Source organism: Dromaius novaehollandiae, chromosome 5 (assembly GCF_036370855.1).
Source record: "Dromaius novaehollandiae isolate bDroNov1 chromosome 5, bDroNov1.hap1, whole genome shotgun sequence".
In the NCBI taxonomy this organism is placed as follows: Eukaryota; Metazoa; Chordata; class Aves; order Casuariiformes; family Dromaiidae; genus Dromaius; species Dromaius novaehollandiae.
The window spans coordinates 18591789-18614643 of NC_088102.1; the positions used below are offsets into that span (position 1 = coordinate 18591789).

The window sequence follows — 22855 nt, forward strand, 5'->3', positions numbered from 1 at the left end:
AAAGCTAAGGTGTAGCATCAAATAGAGAATCAGTTGTAATCTCTTTGAGCTCTCATATTTAAGCATTAACTCAGTGTTATGCTTAAACTTTGACATAATACAGGAAGGAATAAAGCAAATAGTCCAGCTGAGATTTTTCAGCAGTAGCCTCTGGAGAAAAGGGGGAAAAAATTCAAGACTAGCAGAACAAGAGACTGTTCTCAGTTTTAGAAGGGTTGAAGTAGTGACATCTTCCTTAGCATTAGATAGTCTAAGGAATAGTTGAAAGTTAGATTCCAATAGTCAGGGCTAGTAACAGTAAGGGATAATTCTTCTCCCTTTGGCTTGAAGTAGAGGCCCCAAAATTATGAGACTCAGAGGAAAGGGTTAGGATTAAGTTTGCAACTAGGAGAAGATAGATGTTTATTGCTAACTCAAAAGGAATTCACATTTAAAGTTCAGGCCTAGAGTTACAGAGCTAATCATGGTGGGTTTTTTTGCAGAACAAAAAAACCTTAATGCTGACATGGGAGTTAGAGTTAGGATTGTAAAATTAAGAGTAGAAAGACTAAAGTTATTTGGAAATTAAAGTGTCAAGGAGCAGCGAGGGCCAGCTGCTCCTTAAGGGACAGAAGTCGGGAGCCAAGCACGATAACAGCCAGCAGGGCAGGGCCTCACTGGCTAAAGCCCACTCCTACAGTACCTGAGCAAAGCAAGCAGGGCAAGCCCAGCGATGATTGCCAGGTTCAGCAAAGAGTCCACGTCATCAGGAGAGCTTGTGGCAATGAGGCAGGTCTAAGGTCAAACTGGGAAGTCATCCTACAGGTCAGGATCACAGTCAGGTCCAGTGAGAGTAGCTGGGATCAGGCACAGCCCAGTGATTACCTAGTAGGTCTGTAGTGATAAGATGGATCTGAGGTCAAGCTAGGAAGTCTGGTCACAGTCCAGATAAACAGGGGCATGGTCATACCTGAGCTGGAAAGCAGTACTCCTGCAGTGTAGCTCAGGCAAGGACTTATGGCCCCAGGCTGAGCTAAAATGAGGGTCCTGGGTCCATGGGCAGGTGGGCGGTGTGTGGGGAGTCTGGGTCCCAGGTGAGGCTTGTTAGGGCCATGAAGGCCTTTTAGTGCACTCAGGGCTCTGACAAAGTGCATGGAACAAATGAGGACTGATGGAGGAAAACAGAAAGGGTGGTAGTAAAGTCTGTGTCAAAGCAAGGTTTTCATACTTACTGTTAAATTAAGGTCTTCACTAGGTTTAGATTTTGGCCAAAGTGGAAAAGCAAGGGTGGCAGAGCTGAGATCATTACCAAACCAAAATCAGTTGTGCTTCCAAGGGAGGGCAGAAACTGAAGGGCAGAATGCACTATCTGGGTGCATTTATCTCCCATATGGGTAGAGAAAGATTTGACATAGTCTTAGGTAGGATCTTGTTCTTAACATGTAACCAAGAAGTGGGAAACTCTCTGCTGCAAATTACAGAAGCATTTCTCTTGAGAAAGCATCTGCCTTCCACTTTTTCATTAAGAACACCATATCCACTGCTCTTTCTCTTCTTACTCTTAATTCTAAACCAAAACCTTGGGTAAAGATTTGGGATCACTGTGGAGTTCAGATGTACTGGGCTTCCAAGGAGAGAGCTGGCATACAGCGGGAGAAGGCATGAGCACATAACTGATCTGTGCTATGCTGGGCTAGGGAGAAATGCATAGAAAAGACTCTGTGTTGTTTTCCTTCTCATCAATTTACTGTTCGTGGCTTTCTGGCCTGTGGCCCTGGCAACTGAAGACATTTATTTAAGCAGAGGACAAATGTGGATTATGCAGAAGCAATGCAAATATAGCTCTCATGCCTCCATCAATATGACCCAGTCTTGTACTGATCTAGAAAGAAAGAGCAAACCCACAAAATTTTAGTCAAAACAGCTTTCAATTAGAAACTACATTTCAGCAAAAGCATTGTACATTACAGTTTACTGACTTTAATTATTTCTCCACAAATAATATATAACAGAAATTCACTTCCAAAAATGCCATTAAACTGCTGAGAAATCAGAATCAGCTCTTCCATGACTTCAGCTAAAGCCTGGTCAGACTGCCAGAAAGGGACTATTACTGAATTTCAGTTTTGAGTTTGCCACCGCCAACAGGTTTGTTCGTGTAAACAAGTTCACTGAAAAAATCGCTCATGTTAGGAAGAAAAACAGGTTTACAACCAGGGCTCTGGCAGACTGAAAATGCTGGCCTCTGCCAGTTGCACTAAATGAGTTACCTTTCAACCAGCAGAAAAAAAAAAAAATCATCCTCTCTGAAGGTCAGTCATTAGAAATGTACACTGTCCCTCTTCTTCCTCTCCATATACATATTCCAAGAGAAACATCTGACCACCCGAGGGGATGGCAACTCTCTCATCAGGTCCACATTTTTTTTACTGTTCTTTTTTTTTCCAAATCTCCACTACTTATCACTTCTTCTGTGGTGCCTTTTTGAAGCATGTCAATAATACCATAGCATGAGCTTAAAGAGACTTAGTTATTGTCTTTTCTGAGATAATCACAGCCTGGGCACTGGTAATCTTGCTTAGACTGTGTACTGCATGCAAGAGAGTATCTGTATTTAGATTCTCCTGAAGTGTAACTTTCTGTTACTAAACAAACATTGAAAGAACACGGCTCAGATGAGGCCTTTTCCCATATTCAGATTTTGCTCACAAAGATCCCAGCATTTTTGCACAGCTCAAGATGGAAGTTCAGTAGGCTATTCTTTGAGATTTGCTAAATCTAAGCTTTGATTTAATAAAGAAACATTTGTGTACATGCATGTCTGGCTGTCTAACCATCCATTAGGAGCCTCTTCCTTATGTCCTGTTAGAGCCCAGGTATTAGCACATAGTTACCAACTTCCAAAATGCACTGAAAGAGAGAGCCATCCATGTAAGGTGAGGGTTGATAGGTTCTTAGTCACAGAAATATTTGCATATATAATAAAACAACTAGAAATCCCACTTCTCTGCTTAAGTATCAACATCTTCCTTTCTTTTTTTAACCTAATCTTAATCTGTTTTCAAAAGCCTTATTGCTTCTCATTTTATAGAATAATTCAATCATCTAGCCACTTTGTAACATTTTATTGCTGGAAGATTTTGCATACCAGCCTGTCTCTCAACAATCATCTGTTTTCTTATGTAGCTGTATTTTCAAAATTGTTCTACTTATTCTTTACTTATGCCTTAACCGCATGATTTATTTTTTTGGATGTAAATAATGGAAAGGAATGCGATGGGCACTTGAGGTGGCTTGTGCAAAATATATCTAAATAATTATTAAAATAGCCCTCAATACAGAAATCCTGCAATTGGAAGGTACCTCAAAATGTTACATAGTCCATCTGTTGACCCTGAGGTAGAGCTTAATCTAACCAAAAACAATAGCTAATGCTCATCTACTAATAAATTCCATTTTTCAGTTGCCTGTTTTGAAACACAGCAGGTATTTCTTACAGTTCTCTGTGATATGGTCTCTTTGGTATTTCTTCATAGTCCATAGAAAGAAATCTAAACCTGGATGATTAACAGACTTGTCCAACACAACTTAAAGTCTCAGTGTCATAGGTGGTCTGAATGGCAGAAGTACCTGGTTCTTAGTCCCGGCTTTGGCCCTGGAGAGCACATTGCTGCTTGCTCAAGTGCATGCTGAGTGCTGTCAGCTTGGCGGGGCCAACTGCCAGCATTTGGAGCGACTTTCATATGAATTTCATCAACTGGAAGTAAATCTTCATCCTTTCCTGAATGGAGGTTTCCTATTGTTACAGATTTTAGTGGAAGATAAAAGCCAGTTCGCTTTAAGGTGAGAAGTGGTTCATTACGTAAAACAGTTTAGGTACTGACTTAGCCTTTTACCTGAATTTGACTTTTTTTGAAGCCCATGCTAGAGCCCTAGCATCACAGTTAGACCCAGAATGACGTGGGCATTTGAATGGAGAAGTTAACAGCAGTTAATAGTTACTCTGGAAGGGAGAATTTCATTACTTTATTAGTATGTGAATATTTGCATTTCATTTAACAAAAACATATTAAGCAATACTTTCAAATCTTTGAAATGAAAGGTATTAAATGTTTGTTTCTTACTATGTGGAGTCTACAAGGTGCTGCTCTTATCATACCCACATGAAATGAAGTTTCAGGCCATAATGTCTACATCTCAGCATAAAGCTCCAGGCAAATATTTAAATGTCTCCCTCTTAGCACAAATACTACCACATTTGTCACCCTTCTTACAGAGGTTATCTGTCTGTGCTTTTCTGTACAATTGCATATTGTGGTTTTTTTATACCAACAGAATGTACAGAATCATTTCAGTATGAAGGTACTTGTAAAGCTAAGGAAATACGCTAATAGTATAAAACTATAGCAAGTTTAAGAGCATCCAAACCAACCCCTTCTCTACATGAAAAATCATTATATTTTTTAAATTATATTAAAGATTCACTGAATATGCGTTTCTGTGCTGATTTGTATAACTTACAGTACCTCCTTTGCAAAATGATGCCTCTTCAGTGTGCAAAGCTTGTTTGCAATAAGCAGACAGATGAAGTATTTCACCAGCAAATTCAGTGCATTAATGACTTTATTGCCATGGATTGTGATACAAACTAAAACCTATTGTAATTCAGGTGTTGCAGGTCACATCTCAGGCTTTTTTCATCAGCTATTCCCTCCCACTTGTCCATTTTTTCTAGATTTTCAGGCTGCTTTGGTTTCCTACACATTTTCACAGTGTTCCTGATTAGTTTGTAATTGCTCTGGTGAGACATCCTCCCAAACAATGGAAAATCATTAACCCCTTAAGCACCGTGATGCCACACAGGGATGGATGATGAGGGTAAAATCAAAGAGTTTCTACCGCATGATATTTTTCTAGAGTGGCTTCACACTGTGAAACTGCTTAGAAGCATGGTCAGCAAGCACTGGCTGGTGGGATGACAGTAGCCATGCTAACCTGGGAGTATCAGCAAGGACAGCAGAACATAAGGCGTAGATACCACTTCTCTGGAATTCTGCACAAATGTGACCCCAAAGCACCAATGTTAGCCAGGAACATGAAAGTTTTGTCACTGTAGAAAAGTCTGTGACACTTGGAAGCTCTCCATTCCCTAGCTGTGTGGAGAACAACTAAGCAGTCAACCCTTTGGAGCTATAGTCATTGATGGTAAGTGGAGGTTATTAACAAAAACTTGTTCAGCTTTGAATTCTCTCAAAATTGAGTAAGTGGGATCCTTTGACAGGACTCACATGCCTATTATTTCTCATTCTCCCTTCTACTCCCCTCCTCTGGTCCAGGCTTCATCATCTACAGAAAGGGACATGATCATACAAGTCCTGGTCAATCCCTCTGGCAGTTTCATGAGCTTTATTACAGGGTAGCCAAAAGCCACCTGAAACCACTGTCAGTTTTATCCTGAGGCGATCTGGGCTAACTTCCACTTTTCTGGCTTATGAAACCACTTTCTAGAGAGGAGAACTATTTAGCCCAAGTAGCTGTAAAATGACTTCAACACATGTGTTTATGGGATTAAAAAAATGACAGCGGTATCGTAACAAGGATGATGGTTTATGAGGAAGATTGACTACGTGTTAAAAATGTTGCTGTGCTTTGCATTTTGTATGTGAAAATAAAAGAGAGCATTTTAGTGAAGGCTGGGGCACAGGGGCAGGAGAAACTTTCAAGTTATGTTGACTTTTTTGACAGACAAGATACCTGTACTAAAATTTCCTGTTCATCAGGGATCCAGGATAGCAGAGCAGGATCATGGGTAGGAAGCTACGATACACAATAAACTAAGATAATTTAAATAAAGACCATGACATGTAAGGCATATGCATTTTTGAATTTATTTTATTAGGAGTGGATACTGTTTGGGACAATTGTACCCAACTCAGTTTCTCTGCAAGAGTGCATCTATCCGGCAATACAAAACCGTTACTGATTTGGCACACAAAAAGACAGTACAAGACAGGCCTTAGCTAGAACATTGTATGTGAACACAAAGCAACTATGTTCTTCGGGTAACTTGTCTGTCTCTGCACCATGTCTGGTACCCTTTGCCACAAGGCCTCTTCTTTGTTCAGTGGTAGAGACACTTTTGTGTCCTTGGCACATCCTGAGTCCTCCTCTATCTAACTGATAGCATGAGTTCTTCCCTTCAGTTTTCCGTGCTTCACTCGCTCTCCATTTTCTCCTGTCAGTTTGAACAAGGATCTCACTTCATAGGGTCTGAGCAAATGGTACAGAAAGAATCCCTGCACAAAGTGCTTAAGGTGAAGAAATGGCATTCTTCTTAACCTCATCTGAGTTTTTTGACTGTTTTCCTAAATAAATAAAAAGAGTGTATGGGTACCTAAACTTGTTCGACAGTCAAACACATTATGCAGAAGGTTAGAACTCTTAAAGATACTGAATTCCTGTATATGTTGTGAAAGTTGACAGTCAGAGGAGACTGTTCCCCCATGGAGAGAAAAGCTGCAGCGTGAGCTCACGTGGGGAAACTTCACAGGTACAAGTTATTACAAACTTTGCTTCAATGTGAAAAGCCTTCTTCAGAGTTCACACCAGAAAACCAAGCCACAAGGACTAACAGTTCTGGTGGTTTCTTTTCTCTTTTTGTTTTTTTGCAGGAAGCCCTCAGAGACAGGAAATTCCCAAAAGGCAGCATAGCAATTGTACGTTCAACTGTGCAGGGCTGTCCTTATATTTGAGGTGTATGAATATGAGGTGCTGTTCAGAGAAGCACAGAACCACAAGGGAACCTCTGAGCTGTGAGAGAAGTGGTTAGGGAGTGCTACCTGTCCAGGCAGCCTCAAGATGATGCTATGGCATAATAACATGTCCCACATTATGGTCCTCTCTTTGTCTAGGTTTTACAGACTGATGGGTACTGAAAAAGTGACATAAGTTTAACAGCACAGGATGTTGCAACAAATAAATGTTAATGGAATTTATGATCTGTGCAACTGCAAGTGTCTTACAGGACCTAGGTAATTTAAAATGGCTGAAAGTTTGTAATCTTAAATGAGCTAAATATCTCACTCAACTTACAAGCCTGAGTATCTAGTAAAAGCTCAGAACCACAGCTGAATTGTGGGCTCACTTGACTATTCCAGCACTTCATTTCTTGCTTTCTTTTTCCACTACAGCTGCTCATCTCCTGTTTTTTGTAAATTGCTTCTCTCCTGAATTTCTGATTCTTCTCTAAATGACCTTCCTCTTCCTTCAGAAGGGCTGCATGTAGGAGGAGGTAGGAATAGGACATTACAAGACAGGATGTTGATCACATGGGGAAGAGATATACATGCAGTTTAGTCTTTGGATATGAGATTGGTATTTTGGTGAGAAGAAAAAAAATCTCCTTTTTGTCATTGAATATTGAGGTTGGGTAACATTTCAAAATGCACTTTGAGTGGCAGAAAGCCAAAGAAGGGGATGACTGACAGAGCAAGACACAATCCCTGCCTCCAGTGCAGTAGTAAGTAGGAGGCGAGTCACTGCACCATTGGTTCCTAAGGATGTAAGGTTTGCAAGCACACCAAAAAGGAACAGCACCTAATTCATAGCAGGGCTTTCCCAACTGTGTCTGCAGAATGCCTCCTAGTAGCATCTTTAGTTAACTGTCTGGATAGCTGTGGCATGTCCCAAAGAACTCCTGGCTGTCCAGGGAAAGCTCCTTTTGGTTAGGATTGGAGTTGTTTCCAAAAACATTTCTACCTCTTGTTGACAAACAAAGCCTCTGTGAGAGCTTCACAGGCAAAAATGAGGTCTGTCCTTTCACAACATGCTCATATGATGGAGATACTATCAGATGAATTGTTTTGTCTATTTTTTTTTAATATGCTTCAGCTAAATGGTTTTGGAATGGCATTGGCATGGACTTGGGAAATGCTTTTCGGTATCTGTTATTTTTGCCACTTGTAAGTCTTCACATTCTGGGAGCTTCTTAAAAGATGAAACTTGCTGTTCTTCCCAGACTGAAAAAAAGGCCGGTGTCTCCTGATGTGACCACGAGGAATCAGAAAGCACAACGGCTGTGTGAGACTTGTGGCCACTGAACTTTCAGTGAACTGTAAGGAAGCATTTAAACAAAACAGGAAAAGGGTCCTCAATCTTCAGAGACCTAAGTCTGAGAAGAAAGTGCAAGTGATGCACTGTTGGCAACACCAGACTTTATCCTTCCTGTATGCTCAGATTTAGCAGTTTAAAAGTTTTAACTGCAGCCACAAACAACTCTTGGGATTGTGGGGGACATGTGCTTTAGATGATCTGGAACAGTGCACTGTTAACCCAAGAGACAAAGACAGATGTAAGCCAGGGAAGCATGGCATAATAGTGGCCAGAGTCTCATATTTCCAGGTCAGTTTATATATGAGTTATATTTCCATGTCAGTCTTATTGTCTTACAGTCATCATTCTGAAACTAGTTGTATCATTGTAAAAAATGATTAATTCTAGCAAGTCAAAAAAACCCATATGATTGATATTTTTGCAAAAGGACAGCTGGTTTTGCTAGCTGGAGAACTGGTTTGGATTAAGACTAAAATGTTGTTATCTACTTTCTGAGCTAGGTTTTAGTCTAGATCAGCTCCCCAGTCCTGTTCCCTGCAAGGCCACGTGAGCACTTGCACTGTTTTAAGGGAAGGTGGCACAAGGTGAGAACAAGCAGCAGTTTTTGGAGGGACTGCTTCTCTCAGCAACAACGCCCGATTTAACTGACTGTAAAATGACAGTGTGATTTCAGGTCAGTGAGGCTAATTCTCTTGTGCTGCCTCTATGGACAATGGTTCATTCAGAGAAGTGAAGTTGGGCTGAATCAGCCACTAGAGGGGCCTCCCTCTTAGCCACCGACTGCAAAGGAATCCTACAGAGGCTGGCTGAAGTCTGTCCCTTTAGAGTTAGCTTTGTGATCGACTGCAAACACAGAAGTCAGAAATGAGCTTTCATTTGTCGGTACTTTCACTGGTTTATCATTTCAAAGCTTCTGGTCCAAAGAAATACACTTGGAAACGTTTCCAGACAACAGCTGATACTCTATGGTGTGTTTTGCCGCAAGTTAGGCAAAAACCAACCACAAACTGAAGCAGCTCTGCTTCCCCCACTTGCATCCTCCACTGAACCACTGTGAAAAGAAGTCAAACCTAACCTTTTTATGAATCTTGCAGTGATGAATCAGTTGTAGATGCAGCAGAGACATGAGAAACCGTTAGCCCACCATCAGCCTCTTCTGCCTGTCTTTCCAGCTGCCTCACCATGGTGGTGATCTGTCCCATTCTCCTAGATGCTGTATAGTACCGGGGCTTTTCTCTACATCTCAGAGCCAGGGAGAAGCAGTGATGTGGCTCAGCACTGCAACAGGTCACTGTCTGGGGTGGTGGAGTGGGGGTGTTCATGCTCCCTCACACCTGTAGCCCCATTCCAGCAGCACCGTGTTAGCATGTGACCTGACACTGGAAAAATGGGAGGCCTGTCCTAATTCAGAGGGCTCAGCCCTTCCTCCTGCCCATCTGCAGCAGAGTAGCACCTCTCCCATAGAAATTAAGGCCTTTTAAAATAAAATACAAAAAGCCAAACTCCAGGCAATGAAAATCACCTTCTTCTTTCCACTGATTGCAAAAGATCCTATCATGACTTTTGCTAGGTGCTGAGAAAATTGTTCTTAATAATCATCCAGTAAGAAAATACATTTCAGTAACCCTAACAAAGTGAATAGAGATGCCTCATCTTATTCCAAAATGCACTTTCATGGAATTTCATTAACTTGTACCACACTGCAAGTGCCCAAGCTCATTTGAGTGCCTGTATTTGTTGAGAGGGTTAGAATAAGAGGTGTGAGAAGTTCCAGCTAAACACTGGAAACCTGCTTTGACCTGCAGCTGAAGCTAAGATGAAGATAGTTCTGATTTGCTGGAGGGCTCAAGATCTTAATCACCCTTCCCCCCCTTAATTAGCATGAAGCAACTCATGAGTTGCAGCTCACAGCATCAGGACATAGAAAAATCACAGGAATACTCAGCCTTGCTCCTGATCAGGAATTGGGTAAACATTACCCTGGGGCTTCATGTGGTCACAGGTTTAGCATTGCTGGAACTGGCTCTGCAATGTAAACAGAGGGTTGTAATGTATTTAGCAACACTATGCAGCAAAGTGCAGTACAGTGCACACTAGATAAAAAAAACTTTCCCACCACTGAAATTGTTTAAGGGTCAAGATCCAGCAGTTTAAAAGGAAGGGATTTACCAGGTTTCTCCTTCCTAAGATTAAATCTCACCTCTGATATATGTCATTCAATTTTGCCTACATTGGAGCAAAGCAGATTCCTCCTTTGTAGCTCCTGTGCTTTACTTCCACAGGAGCCAAGAATGCTCAACACCGCTGAAAACCTGCTCTCCCGTTTCTGGAAAGAAGCTCATAAATCTTTCTGCCTCTGCAATCTGTGTTTCAGATGGGTCTGAAACGATGACGTATCTTAAAAAAAAGAACACTCAGAAGAAAATCCATTTAGAAAGATGGCTTCAACAATGTCATGTTTGAATACATTCATGTTCCATTATGATATAAATACAAATTTTCAGTTTAATATACTAATGCTGAATTTTAACGAACTGTTTATCATAAGTCAGATGAAATGATAGCTGAAATGAAGCAGTGATATTAACAAAATGAAGCACTTTAAAACAGGAAAGTCAAAACAAATTATTTCAGGATTCTTACTTAATTTTGATAGTGTGTGATGAAGTCTTCTATTTGGACCTTTTTAAGTTACATTTTTTTCTGAAGTTACTATGCTTCCATCAAACTTTTACATGTCAGTGAAACATTTTTCTGCAGAAACTATGCTATCAAAGTGCATTTACTAATTCTATTTACAGTAATTACTGAACTGTGGAAAAAGGTAGGAATATGATTCAAATAAAAAGTGCTCTGAAAAATAAAGTGGCAATCTATCAGTGGCAAATAATTTAAGATGCTTAGATGAAGGAGAAAAACATATTTACTCCTGCAAGGCACCATAAATGGAGGAGTATCATTATTTTACATTTTCCAAAAGCCTAAGTGAGAGCCCTTTGTAGGCGGTTCCACTCCCTGCCTGCGTTCAAACACACCCTGGTTTAGGGTGACTTCGCTGTTAATGTAAATAACAAAAGGAATGTAAAATGGTCTCTGCCTATTCCCTAGGTCAGTGACCCCTTTCATCTTCCTTAAGGCTTTCCTGATTTCACCCCTTCTTTCTTTTGGACGGATGTTCGTGCCCCTGTTCTGATACTCCGCTGAAACTGCTCGGGCAGGTCGGTTGTGGCAGCGTGAGTCAGCAGGATTCGCTGCACCCGTTCAGCCCCGCAGGGCCCCGCGCCTGGCCCGCCGCAGCCCCGGCCCGCCGCAGCCCCGGCAGCAGAGCATCGCCTGCAGCGAGCGCAGCGCTGCGGCTCTGCCCGCTCCGCGCTGCAAGGAAGGGTTGTTCTCAATGCTACGCTTTCCATTCCCAAAGAGGAAGAAAACAAATTTTCGGGCTGGATGATGCTCATTTCAGATTAAGGGAAGAAACAAAAACGGGAAGATGATACTTGAGCTGTGAGATACCACAGCAGTTCACACTGAAGTTTCTTTCATCTGAAATAAAGCACAGAACAGCTGCTGCTGTATTTAGGGGTGCAGGATCCAAGAAAGAGAATGACAACTAATGCTGGCACATCATCACCTCTTCTGCCTCCTGCAAAAGAAAAAAAAGTTAAAGTAGAAAAAATAGCTTTTGTTGAAAACTCTATTTAAATCCTTTCAGATATTTGCCAAATGCTGGTGGCAGATATTGAGTTTTGCAGTGAGAACTCTTTTTACTGAAACCTTCTCTCTGTCAAAAATGTACACCCCTCTACCGAATATCCGCTTTAGCGCCTGTAACAGAAAACGTAACCAGCTTTGGGAAACAAAACCGCGCAGCCCGCCGCTGGGCCTCACCCCGGAGCGCGCTGGAGACGCCCGGCCCGGCGCGGCGGGGAGGGGAGCGGAGCGGAGCGAGAGCCCGCCGGAGCCATTTTGGGGGCTCCCACCTCGGAGGCGCGGCACGGCGCTGCCCGCCGGAGCCGCAGAGCGGGCGTTGAGGGCGGGGCCGGGCGCGCGGGGGGTGGCGCAGGCCGCCGACGGCCCGGAAAAGAGGCGCTGCGGCTTTAAGGCGGCGGCGCGGCCGGGCCGCCCCCTGGCGGCGACGCGGCGGAGTGCGGGCGGGCGCCGTGCCCGCGGCGCGGCGCGGCGCGGCGCGGGCGGCGGGCGAGGCCCCTCGGCGGGAGCGGGGCCGCGGCGCGGCGGGTGTGTCCGGGCCTCGCTCGCCCACCCCCTCGCCCGCCCCTGTGGCGCGGGCCGGGAGCGCGGAGAGGAGGAGACGAGCCGGAGGAGGAGGAGGAAGTGGAGGCGGCTGCGAATAGCGGGCAAATGGGGAGCTGAGCGCCTGCAGCAGCACCGCGGCCGCGCAGCAGCAGCAGCAGCGGCGGCGGCGGGCGCGGAGGCGAGCCGGCCCCGGGGTCCGTCCGTGCGGGCGGGGGGCGCCGGGCGGGCAGCGGGCGGGCGGGCAGCGACGGGGGCAGCGGCTGCCTGGCCGGCGGGGGCAGCTGCTCTGCCCGCCGGGGCGAGCCGCCCGCCCGCCCGCGGGGCCTGCCGTCGCCGTGCTGCCCTGGCGGCGGGAGGCGGCAGCTGCCTGGCGCTGCGCCGCGCGGGGGGGCAGCGCTGCGGCCGGCGGCGGAAGCATCTGATTTTCTTTCCTTCTTTCCCCTTCTCCCCTGCAGCCGTTGCTGCCCGAGCCCGAGCGCGAGGAGCCGCCGGGCAGGTGCCCCGCGCCGATCCGCGCCGCGCCGGGGCCGGCACCATGCAGACCTTCCTCAAGGGGAAGCGGGTGGGCTACTGGCTGAGCGAGAAGAAGATCAGGAAGCTGAATTTCCAGGCCTTCGCGGAGCTGTGCCGGTGAGCAGAGCAGGGGCTCCCGCCGCGGGGGGGCGGCCGTTGGGCGGCGGCGGCCTGCGCCGTTCGGCGCTGCGGGGGCTGCGCGGCGGGACCGGGCCGAGCCGAGCCGGCGGCGGGGGGCGCCCGGCGGCGGGGGGCGCCCGCGCGGGTCCCCGGGGCTCCCGGCGGCGCTCCCCTGCCGCGCGTCTGTGTGTGTGTGTGTCTGTGTGTGTGTGTGTGTGTCTGTCTGTCCGCCGCCCGTGGCCGGTCTCTCGTGTTCGGTGCGGCGCAGCCCCGTGCGGACCCTCCGCACACCTTGCGGGGATCCGGAGCCCGGTAGTGGTGACTGGGGAGAGTCAAGTGCCTGGAGTAACTTCCCTTCGCGTGGGGAGAAAATACTGTAAATTAGCGTGTGCGAAGCCCCTCGGTGACCTCGGTGTTCACCTGGGATGCCTAGGAGATGACTGGAGGGGCTGCGTGGCTGTGTGTGGTTTCTATACTCCCAGAGGTAAAGGTTAGCTTGATAAGTTGTAATTAGCCTTTACCTCAAGCTCTGGGCATATGTACTTATACGTGTGGTATGTTGCACAATCAATTTTATTATTTAATTAGAATTGTAAACTTCGCGTAGGTCCACGGTCTTGTGACACGTGTTGTAGCTTCTGATACTGAATAATAGCTTTTCCTTATTTATTTCATTGTAGCAGAACATGTATAACAAGTCTATGAAATAGACTTGATAACTGAAAATATTTTAAATAGCTCCTAGTTTCCCTGAACTCTGTTCGGACTTTGCAAAATATATTTTACCGGGCTTCAAATACGCTTTATTAAAGCGTTTCCTAGTAAAAACACCAAACGCTGTATTCTGCAGTTTGTTGACCACAGAAAGTGTTGTTGTGTAGAGCTGTTGGCAGCACTGTCTGCTTTCTGTAAAGATGAAGGAGGCAGAAGAAACTGAAAACAATTTTGAGAAAGTGACAGAAGCTTTTGTATTAGCTTGGCACTGGTATCCTCTGTGTCAAGCTTCGGCAAAACTTACCAGTGTTTTCTTTTAAGTATAGAAAAGACCACAAGTTCCAGTTTAATGTCTTTTTAAATTTCATGTGGTTCTCCAGACAAATACTTCCAAGTGATTGACACTACATTTTGTACATACCAAAAAGATATTTTTGGTTAGTTTTTATGACACTCACTTCTAATGACTATTAAAAAAACCCTCATGAAGTTTTGTGTGGTTTGAGTTTCATGATGTGAAACTAAGGGGAATCTTAGGAAATATGTAGCCTCTCTCCTAGTAACTTGTCTTTCATTCTTGGTATTGGGTGCTGTAAATTTTAAAGCTCAGGAATCTCCAAAACTGACTTTCTTCCCTCTCCTGTCCTTGTTTCTGTTTCTGACTAGGTTGTTTGCTTCATTTTCCACACTTCAGAACTTTCTTATACTTGTGTTTCATATCATGGAGCCGTGATTTCTTCACATACTGTACAAATTTATTAATAGGTTTATATCCTGGCAGTGATGTGAAAATTGGCCCCATAGTGTCTCTCTTGATATGCTTTCTTAATTTCTTGATGAAAATTAGGCTGCCTCATTCTGTATTTCCTACAGCACCTCTTGCAATACAAGCTAAGCTCTTTTGAATAGCACTTACAGACATCAGATAGATGCATCCGTTCAGTCAGGCTTTGATTTTTGGCGCATTTAACATTAGCCTGTTTGAAGAAGTGGAGTTAAGTGTTAGGTTTAAAGATTGGCACAGCTGTTGGAGCAAGTTGCAGCGAAGTCTTGGATGTTCCAGTTTTCATCCAGATAACTTTCATTGACACTGGTGGGAGACCACATTCATTCAGGCAAAGGTTTCAAGTGTTTTATGTGTAATACTTGATTAATTTTGACTTTCTAAGCTTTTACTGCTGTAGAAAAAGTAATGCCAAGCTCAATATACATCTTACCACAAACATTGTGCATGATAGGAAATAAGGCAAGCGTACTCATTCCTGTACAGTGATTCATACATTACAGTGGACTATGTGTCTGTCTGTCTACTCAGTGTTTTATGGTGACTGTTACTTGGAATTTATTTGCCTGTTGCCTAGGGATATACTTTCTGGATGACTACAAAGTTCAGTTTTGTTTGTATGGGTTTGCGATGAAGCAGTTATATAACCCAGGAAAGTAACAGAAGACTCCTACTGAATTCCTGAAGTACCACTATTTTTAAATCAGGAGTATTGTTGGAGTAAGAAAAATCTTCAATTTTTTGCAGTCTGCCAGTGCAGCTAGTTTTAGTGTGAAGCACTGGTGTCATAAAGGGAGCGGGGAAAGACATTTCAAAATCACTTGAACTGTCTTCTGAGAGAAGGTCTAACTGCTAAAGTGCTTTCTTAAGAGTGGTTTCTGGTTTTGTCTCCAGCAGCACTCCTAAGCCGAAATGTTGTTATATTGTCCTGATTGAAATGAGACATAAGCAAGCATGAGTGACCCAGTGATTAAAGTGCTCCTCTGGGGCACAGGCAGGGCTGTTTCCAGTTTTCTGCTCCACAAAGACTGGGCAGGTTCCTTAAAACTGGATCCAAAGACGAGGAAGGTGTTTAAAGAGCGACTTGGGCTGGGTTTTGATAGGTTTCCCCGTTAAATTTTGGTATCTGAATTGTTCTTACATTTTGTGATGGGAAATTGTAGACCCCACGTTTTCTTTTGTTTTTGTTTTAGTTTTTGTTTTGCTGTGCAAAGCTCTGGTAACACATGTTACTGGAGCTGCTGCCTTCCTGCCTAAACACAGTGTCTTGGCACTTCTGCCTGAGCTTTGGATTCACAAGATAGTCTCCGTTGTATCAAAGCCTTTGGAGCTCATCTGCTAGTTAGGGTCGCCACTGTAGCCTGCTTGATATGCCCTACCAGACCTGTATTCTTCACAGAGCATAGCAGCCTTGGCTGTGCCTTTCAGATGTAACCTGAGGAGGAGAAAGCGGTAGCTGTAGTGGTATCTACCTGCGTGTTATGGCCTAGACCAGCGGTTCCCAAATTGTTGGGTTACAGCCCACTACAACCCTTAATGCTTCTGCATCTCTTTCAGGCTTCTGAGTGGAAAGGCATTAACTGCAGCGTGGTTTCACAGGCCTGTTCTGGAGCATCAGTGGTCCGTGGCCTGCAGTTTGGGAGTTGTGACCTAGAGGGTAGAGCGTTTGCCTGGGAAGTGGGAAGCCCAGCTTCAAGCCTGCACCTGCAGTCTCCCAAGGGACACTGAACCTGTGGACTAGGCCAGGCTTGCTCTGATCCTGTGGTCGAACCTGCCGCTGTGTAGTAAGGAATGTGAGCTCTCTGGTGCCAGGGCTGTCAGCCTGTGTGCTACATCTGTAGTGCTGTGATGAGGGTGTTACTTTGGGGTGAAGTGAGTCCTTGGTTCTGGTCTCTGCTTCCCGCACTGGCTTTCAGTTCCTTCCTGCGTAAGCTGTCCGCGGAGCTAGACTTCTGCATGCCTTTTTGTACGTCAGCGCAGTTTCAGGAGGGAGAAGTGTCCCTGTCTCAGCCTTACTGCTACCTGCAGGCACTCTTCTGAGAGGTGTGATGTGGGATTGAGCTGTTGGGCATGTCAGCACAGGCTTCTTATCTCCTCGGGAAATTTGTAGTCAGGAGGCAATGTAAGAAGCTGCTATTGCCAGATTGTCCTCCCATGCTTTTAGTGAAAGCTGCTAGGTCATCGTGCTTTATGTTGAATTTAGTATTATCTGCTTGCTACCGTATATGCTGCGAGTGAACTTATGTGACTGGGCCCATTACGGGACTGTGGCGAACAAATACTTAGTTGCTACAGGAAGTAGGCTTTCCTGTGAGCCTTTATGTTCAGCTCCACCAAGGTGGTGGCACAGTATCAAAGCTTTTGGTAACTGGTATTGACAAAATATGTAGAGCACCTGCAGCCTGCTAAGAAGTCAGACAGGGTTTCTAGGGGCTCCTCACTAAGAATTTAGGAGCCTACGGTGTAAAGTTGTAGTTCCAACATTGTCTTGTGTCCCTGCCATTGCTGAAAGGAGTGGTTCCTCCTTCTCCCAGCTGTTTGGTCTCATTCTCTGTCTCAAGCTGATTTTAGTGATTATGCAGTTGGCAAAAGTTTTCAGTCCAATCAGTTCCCTGCTTGTCACATTGACACTGAAATGGTCGTCGCAGTGCAGCTGTGTGAACACTGACACAAGGTTAGGAATATGGGGATGCCCCATTCCATTCCGTGTGGCAGAACTGTGGTGTGAGCTGCAGGTTGTGGCAAAGACTCTTAGATAGCCTTTTTTAAAACCTTTTGTGAAAATATGCATAGATGTACTGCCAGGCCTTTCTGGATGTTGTGAGGAAAAAGGCTCATGCATTCGTGCATATGAGGAGGTGTGGTGGCAGTAGTACAAAAAATTGCATATGTCTCTTTCAAAAATGAGCTGTATGTGTTTGGCACCAGTTCAGATTAGTGACGTGCAACCATTTACAAATGACTGTTCTCTCTATAAAAGGCTTCCATTTTCTTGATAGTTTTTCTGCATATCATCAGTTAATATTGTCTCATTTGGGAGCCATGGAGATGCAAGACAATAAGGTTATGGCAACATGAGTGAGTTACTGTGAGGTAAGGAGAAGTGAATATATGCTTCATCCAAGGGGAGGTAATTTAAAGTCTCTCCGCTCTGAGTGAAAAGCTACTTTTACAGTTATTTAGGGTAAGAGCACTCACATGGGCAGCTCATAGGTTCTCATGTTAGTGTAGTAGCTTTACTGTGTACTTATACACAAAATGAGTCAGAATTTCCCTTTAATACTGTATAGAAAATGAATAGCAAATGAGTTGAAGATCTGCCTGAAGATGTGATCTGTGTCATGATAAATCTTGCAGTTTGATAGGCAGAAGAAATGTACTTACACACCTTATTTATGGCAAGATTTTTATTGTGCTGTTTTTCATAAAAGCAGAGCGGGGCTGGGAGGAACAATTTCTGAGGAAATTCTGAGAAAATCAAATTCTGCCCACAGAAGAAGAAAATAGAAATGGGGTAATCAAGATCTCCTTCTGGTAAAGCCTAGTTGCTGTGATCTGTAGTCAGCAAGCCGAATTGTCTTCTGCCACTGAGAAATCATCCATCACGAACTGATTGACATACTGAGGCCTCTTGATCTTGGTTGGATTTCTAGGTGTTACCCACTGCTGAAGATTGTTCTCAAACTTCAGACCGTGTTCTTGAATTGTTCTCTGCACCACTTCAGCGGTTCTTGTACATCCCTTTGCACAAACCTCCAAAAATTTCCTTTGAGTGTGTAACTCCTGTTAGAGCATGTCACCTTTACTGAAGACCATTTGGGTGTGACAGGTCACTATGGTTTTTATTGTTTTTTCTGTTGAGTTATAATAAAGCTGTTTTGATGCCAATAGGAGATCAGTCTGCTGAACATAGCATCTAATGATTTTCTCCTACCAAAGTATTCGTATGCGTAGTTTAAATTCCTCTGTGTGTGTCAAGCTTCCTCATGGTGTTTTCTTAATATAAATTGATTCTTCAACCTGCTTCCTCCCATTTTGTTTCTGTGGTAGGCAGTTAAGCCTTCTTTTAGCATGTATTAGAACCCACTTTTTAGTAAATCAACATGATAAAATAGGGGTAAACACTGTTGTCAATGCTGTAGATTTGTGTGGCTCTTTTTTTCTCTTTCAAACTTTTTGTGGCCTGTTTCGTGCCATGGCCTGTGCAAAAGAGTCTAAACCTGATTTTTAAGATTGGTTTAAGAATAATTCTAATCTGAGCCTACTAAATTAAACTGTTTCTCTACATAGCAGGCCATGAATTGTATTGCGTATTTTTTCTAGGAAGAGCTCGGGGGATTTTCTTTAACCCCAGTTCTCCACAAAAACCCTAAATACTACTTTTCTTAAATGCCTGACTTGTGCCAGTTAGCTTTTATGATCTTAAAAGCCATAAAAATAAAACGTACATGCATTGATCAGTAGCTCCCATTGTGCTTGTGTTAGTCTGAAACACTATATCACAAGAAGTAACTTGGAGCAGGATGGGTGGATAAGTTTCTTCGACATTAGCTGTAGCAAAACCTAACAGCTAGCAGAATAGTAGAAATTATAATAAACCATGAAAATGTGTCAAGGGTAGCAGCAAAACCCCCCCTATTTCTTGGAGGAAAGGAGTTCAGTGTATTTCTGGTTCCTGCTCCTTCCTCCTGTAGAGGAGGAGACTTTTCTCTGCATCCCAGAAGAACTGGTAATATATGCTTTTTCTTAATAGCTAAGAGCACTGATTGATAGGCATCCTTCTCATAAAAAGTTTGCTGTGTTATGCTTGCAGAACAAGAACTATGTCATGGGAACGCAAAGCACAGCCGCTCGGCAGCAGCAGTGACTCTAACAATCACTGCTTTCATAGCGAGTCTCTCTCATAATCTGACAATCATTTACCATAGATTCAGGAAATTTGCACCCTCCCTCTGGTACATCCCTTACCACAACCTGTTTGATTTGAGGTGCGGCAAGGAAGAATAAAAATAAGCCTCGTCAGGTAGCAGCTTTCTGGAGAAAGATCTGGATTCTTTTGTAGATCTCAAGCTGAATACGAGTTGACAACATTGCCAAAAAATAAAAGGCAAACGTCATCTTCGGATACGTATGTTGGAATACAGCCTTCAGGGTACATGAAGTAATGCTTCCATTCTGCTCAGCTCTGGTAAGGCTACTACTGGAGTGTAGCCTCACCTACTGCCTCTGGTTTTGGGTACTGCATTTCAAGGAAAAGGCAGGTCAGCTGGAGAGTGTCCAAAAGAACAGTGACAATGATCACAGGTCTTGAAAATTTGGTGCATCATACTGGTGTTATTCAGTCTGAAGAAGAGAAGGTTAAAGAGGGATCTTTAGATGTTGTAGGAAGGAGAAGGGGGAAGAGAGAGGGGAAAAAAAAGAGAGAACAGTGTGTTTGCCAGTTCCATTGTGGGTAGAACAAAAAGTAGCTGAGAAGGAGGGGTGCTAGGTATTTGGAAGAAATACTGTGATTGTCTAGGTAGGCGGTGGAATTTGTTGCTTGAGACTTCTGAGAACAGTTTGGACAAACACATTGGGAATGATATGGGTCTATTTGGTCCCATTTCAAGGCAGAGAAGTTGGCCTCTCCTGAGGTCAGGAGACCTTTCCCTGTTTTTGTACAATCTGTGATATTGCAGAAGGTACCTGAGAAAGTTCTTTGTGTACCTGGCATAGTTTGAAGTCTCTTTACTAATTCAGGAGTCGTGACTTGAGAGGTCTAGGCACACAGGCTGAATGTGTGTAGCTTTTTCTAGCATGTAGGTTTGATCTGAGAAGGGTTTCGGAGTTGACCGTTGAAAGCGCTTACTCTGCCTTAATGTACTGCACTTGGGGAACGTCGGCTGACACTGTATCTCATGATATTGGCCAGATGTGTTATTTCTCTCAACATTTGACACTTTCTGGTGAGGTGACATTCTTCGTCATGTTTCAAGAAAACGAGGAAGGAGCACGTGAAACACAAGCAGATAAAATAAGCACCTGTGCTGGGCACATCTGTGCTGTAATGCTGGGGAACAAACGCTCTTCTGTCAGGTTATCTTCTCTCTCTCTCTCTCCGTTTTTGAGTTCAGCAGTCCCCAAACAAAGGTCTGATTTGTCTTGGTGGAATTTAACTCTCTTGAGAAGGAGTTCTGCCCTGCATGGGATCAGAGCAGAAACTGCCACTATTTCCATACTGTGCAAATACTGCACAAATCTTAGCTAGGATTCCCTCTGCCGAGAGAAATCCTATTTGGAAGAGAACCACGTGTTTTAAGAATGGCTTCCAAAATGACGCTGTTAGGGTTTTGTTGGGCGGGGGTCATTTAATTCCAAGTAAAACTCCCTTAGCCTGTGACTTTTAGTTCTCTTTCCTGCGAACTGTGGTGCTGGGGCTATTTTGGTGAGTATGCGAACAAAACGGGAGCCTGCTCTGTCCTGCAGCACCAGGTTGTCGGCTTACTGACCTCATGGAGGGTCCCAGGGATGTGGTCCGTGGAGCGGAGGAAGTGTACGTTTCTCAATCTAAATGCACTTTTAGGAAAGTAATTGGCAGAGCCAGGCCCAGAACGTGGAAGCAGGTTCAGTTTGTGTTGAGCTGTTCGATCCTCTCCCCGCGGCGGTGAATTGGTGGGGATTTATGAAGCATCTCGTTTTGTCTGGTCAGAGTGCTCAGTCACGCTTGCTTGGGAGGGCTCGAGTCTGTCCTTCCTCTCCAAGGCAGCAGCTTATTCTCTCCCTCCATCACACTCCTCACAAGGCTTTCCTTCCTCCTTGTCGGCAGGCTTCAGTCTTTGCACTCTATAATTCATCAGTTGTGTGTGTGCAGCCCGGGTCCCTGGGCACTGCCTCGTGAAACTGAATCTTTCATGGTAGAGCTGTCAACGAAAAAAAGTACTTGAATGAGGCATGTCTGTAGCAGAGACAAAATACTAAATCCTGAGCTGGTTGTTCAGAAGAATGGTTTACCCCAGCCCCACGTTTGCTCTGTCAGACCACACTGCAAATGTGAGTGCACTTTGAGGGAGTTTCTCCCCTTTGAAGAGTGCTAACAGGCTAAAAACAGGTGCTTTAAGAGACATGATTTGTGTTGAGTATTTTGTCTGTAAACAGTGTAGTTGTTCTTTTTTTTGAAATCATGTTGTTTAATGTGCTGGTGACTTTTCCTACTTTCTGCTCGTAATTTTTTTCCTGTGTTATATATGGCTAAATACATATACTAATATGTCTTTTTTTACAGCAGAAGGAAATAGTTGAAAGGATTCTTCAGAAAAAAGATCTTCTGTATTGCGTGTTGTAATGTTTAGTAATGACTCTCACTGTCTAACCTTGATAAAGTTATCTGCGCATTGGGGTAACTGGTTAATAGCTGACAGAACAAACGATGTCCTGGATGATTAATGGCCCTGGAAGGAAACGATATCGTAAAGGTCCATTTGTGCCATGCCACTCCTTCCCCATCTGCAGGGACAGAGCGCTGTACTTATTTCTCCCTGCCACTCCTAAATTGCTTTTGCAGTTACCAGAAATGGTATAGTGGCTTGGCTTATATTTTATCTTGCTAGCATGGTTTCATTACAAGGGCAGAAAGTATCACCCTTTGTATAGGTGGGCTGTGAAATGTTGCCTGCTTGGCAATATACTGTGTTGTTAATGAGTCCAGTAATGACCGCTTAAATGTGACTGGCTAGGTTGTTTCTTAAATATCTGCGTTTCAGTGCAATTCTTGAATATTTTCTTGTAGTTTAGAAAATGCAGAGATGAATGTAAGTCCTAATGACTGTTGCTCTTTTACTCTGTCTGCATGTTGTGCATCTGTGTCTAGATGTTTCAGTGAGGGTTGGCTCTCGCTATCCCTTTGTGGTGCAAAAACTTGTCTCTGTTTAGGAGATTGTATTGCCTGGGGATCCAACCCCTCTGTCACTGGAGTCTGGTATCAATGCAGCCAGTATTGGCTGTCCCCTTGCTGTCAGCTGAATGATGAGAGAGCAGCACAGGGTAATGGTGAGGTTACTCAAGCACAGGTTGATCAGTATGTTTTGTTTCACAGCAGAGGCCCTAACCATCTAGGTGGTTTTGGTAGACAGGCCAGCTGAATAGACCTGAACGTGACCAGCCCACGATCTCAATGACTGTTTGTTGCAGATGCATAGAGAAAGCATCAGATACAAAGCAAATGTGCTCACCTTCCCTTGGCAGATGCTCTTGCACTCTGCCAGTGGTTTAGAAACTCCCATGGCAGAGGTTGCATCCATGACACTGTGTTTAATAGCTACAGGTGCATGTGTTCTACATAAACTTTTTTAATGTGCTTTTGAACTTGCTTTTGTTTCTGATGTCACAGGAACATAAAGAGGGTAT

The 22855-nt window shown here is 44.1% G+C and overlaps 1 protein-coding gene and 1 long non-coding RNA gene across 2 annotated transcripts in view; one reads left to right on the forward strand and one right to left on the reverse strand.

The window, feature by feature from the left end:
- Positions 1 to 10530: 10530 nt before the first annotated feature.
- On the reverse strand, positions 10531 to 12179 carry LOC112990551 (uncharacterized). The gene is made up of 2 exons (XR_003261098.2): positions 11977 to 12179; positions 10531 to 11731 (listed from the first exon to the last, which is right to left on the reverse strand). It is a non-coding gene; the product is annotated as an uncharacterized LOC112990551 (long non-coding RNA).
- A 62-nt stretch (positions 12180 to 12241) lies between these two features.
- ITPK1 (inositol-tetrakisphosphate 1-kinase) overlaps positions 12242 to 22855 on the forward strand; it is a 157186-nt gene continuing 146572 nt past the window's right edge. The window contains exons 1-2 of the mRNA XM_064512155.1: positions 12242 to 12536; positions 12798 to 12972. Of these exons, the coding sequence (XP_064368225.1) occupies positions 12878 to 12972 (95 nt within the window). The 5' untranslated portion in view covers positions 12242 to 12536; positions 12798 to 12877. The remainder of the gene's footprint in view (positions 12537 to 12797; positions 12973 to 22855) is intronic.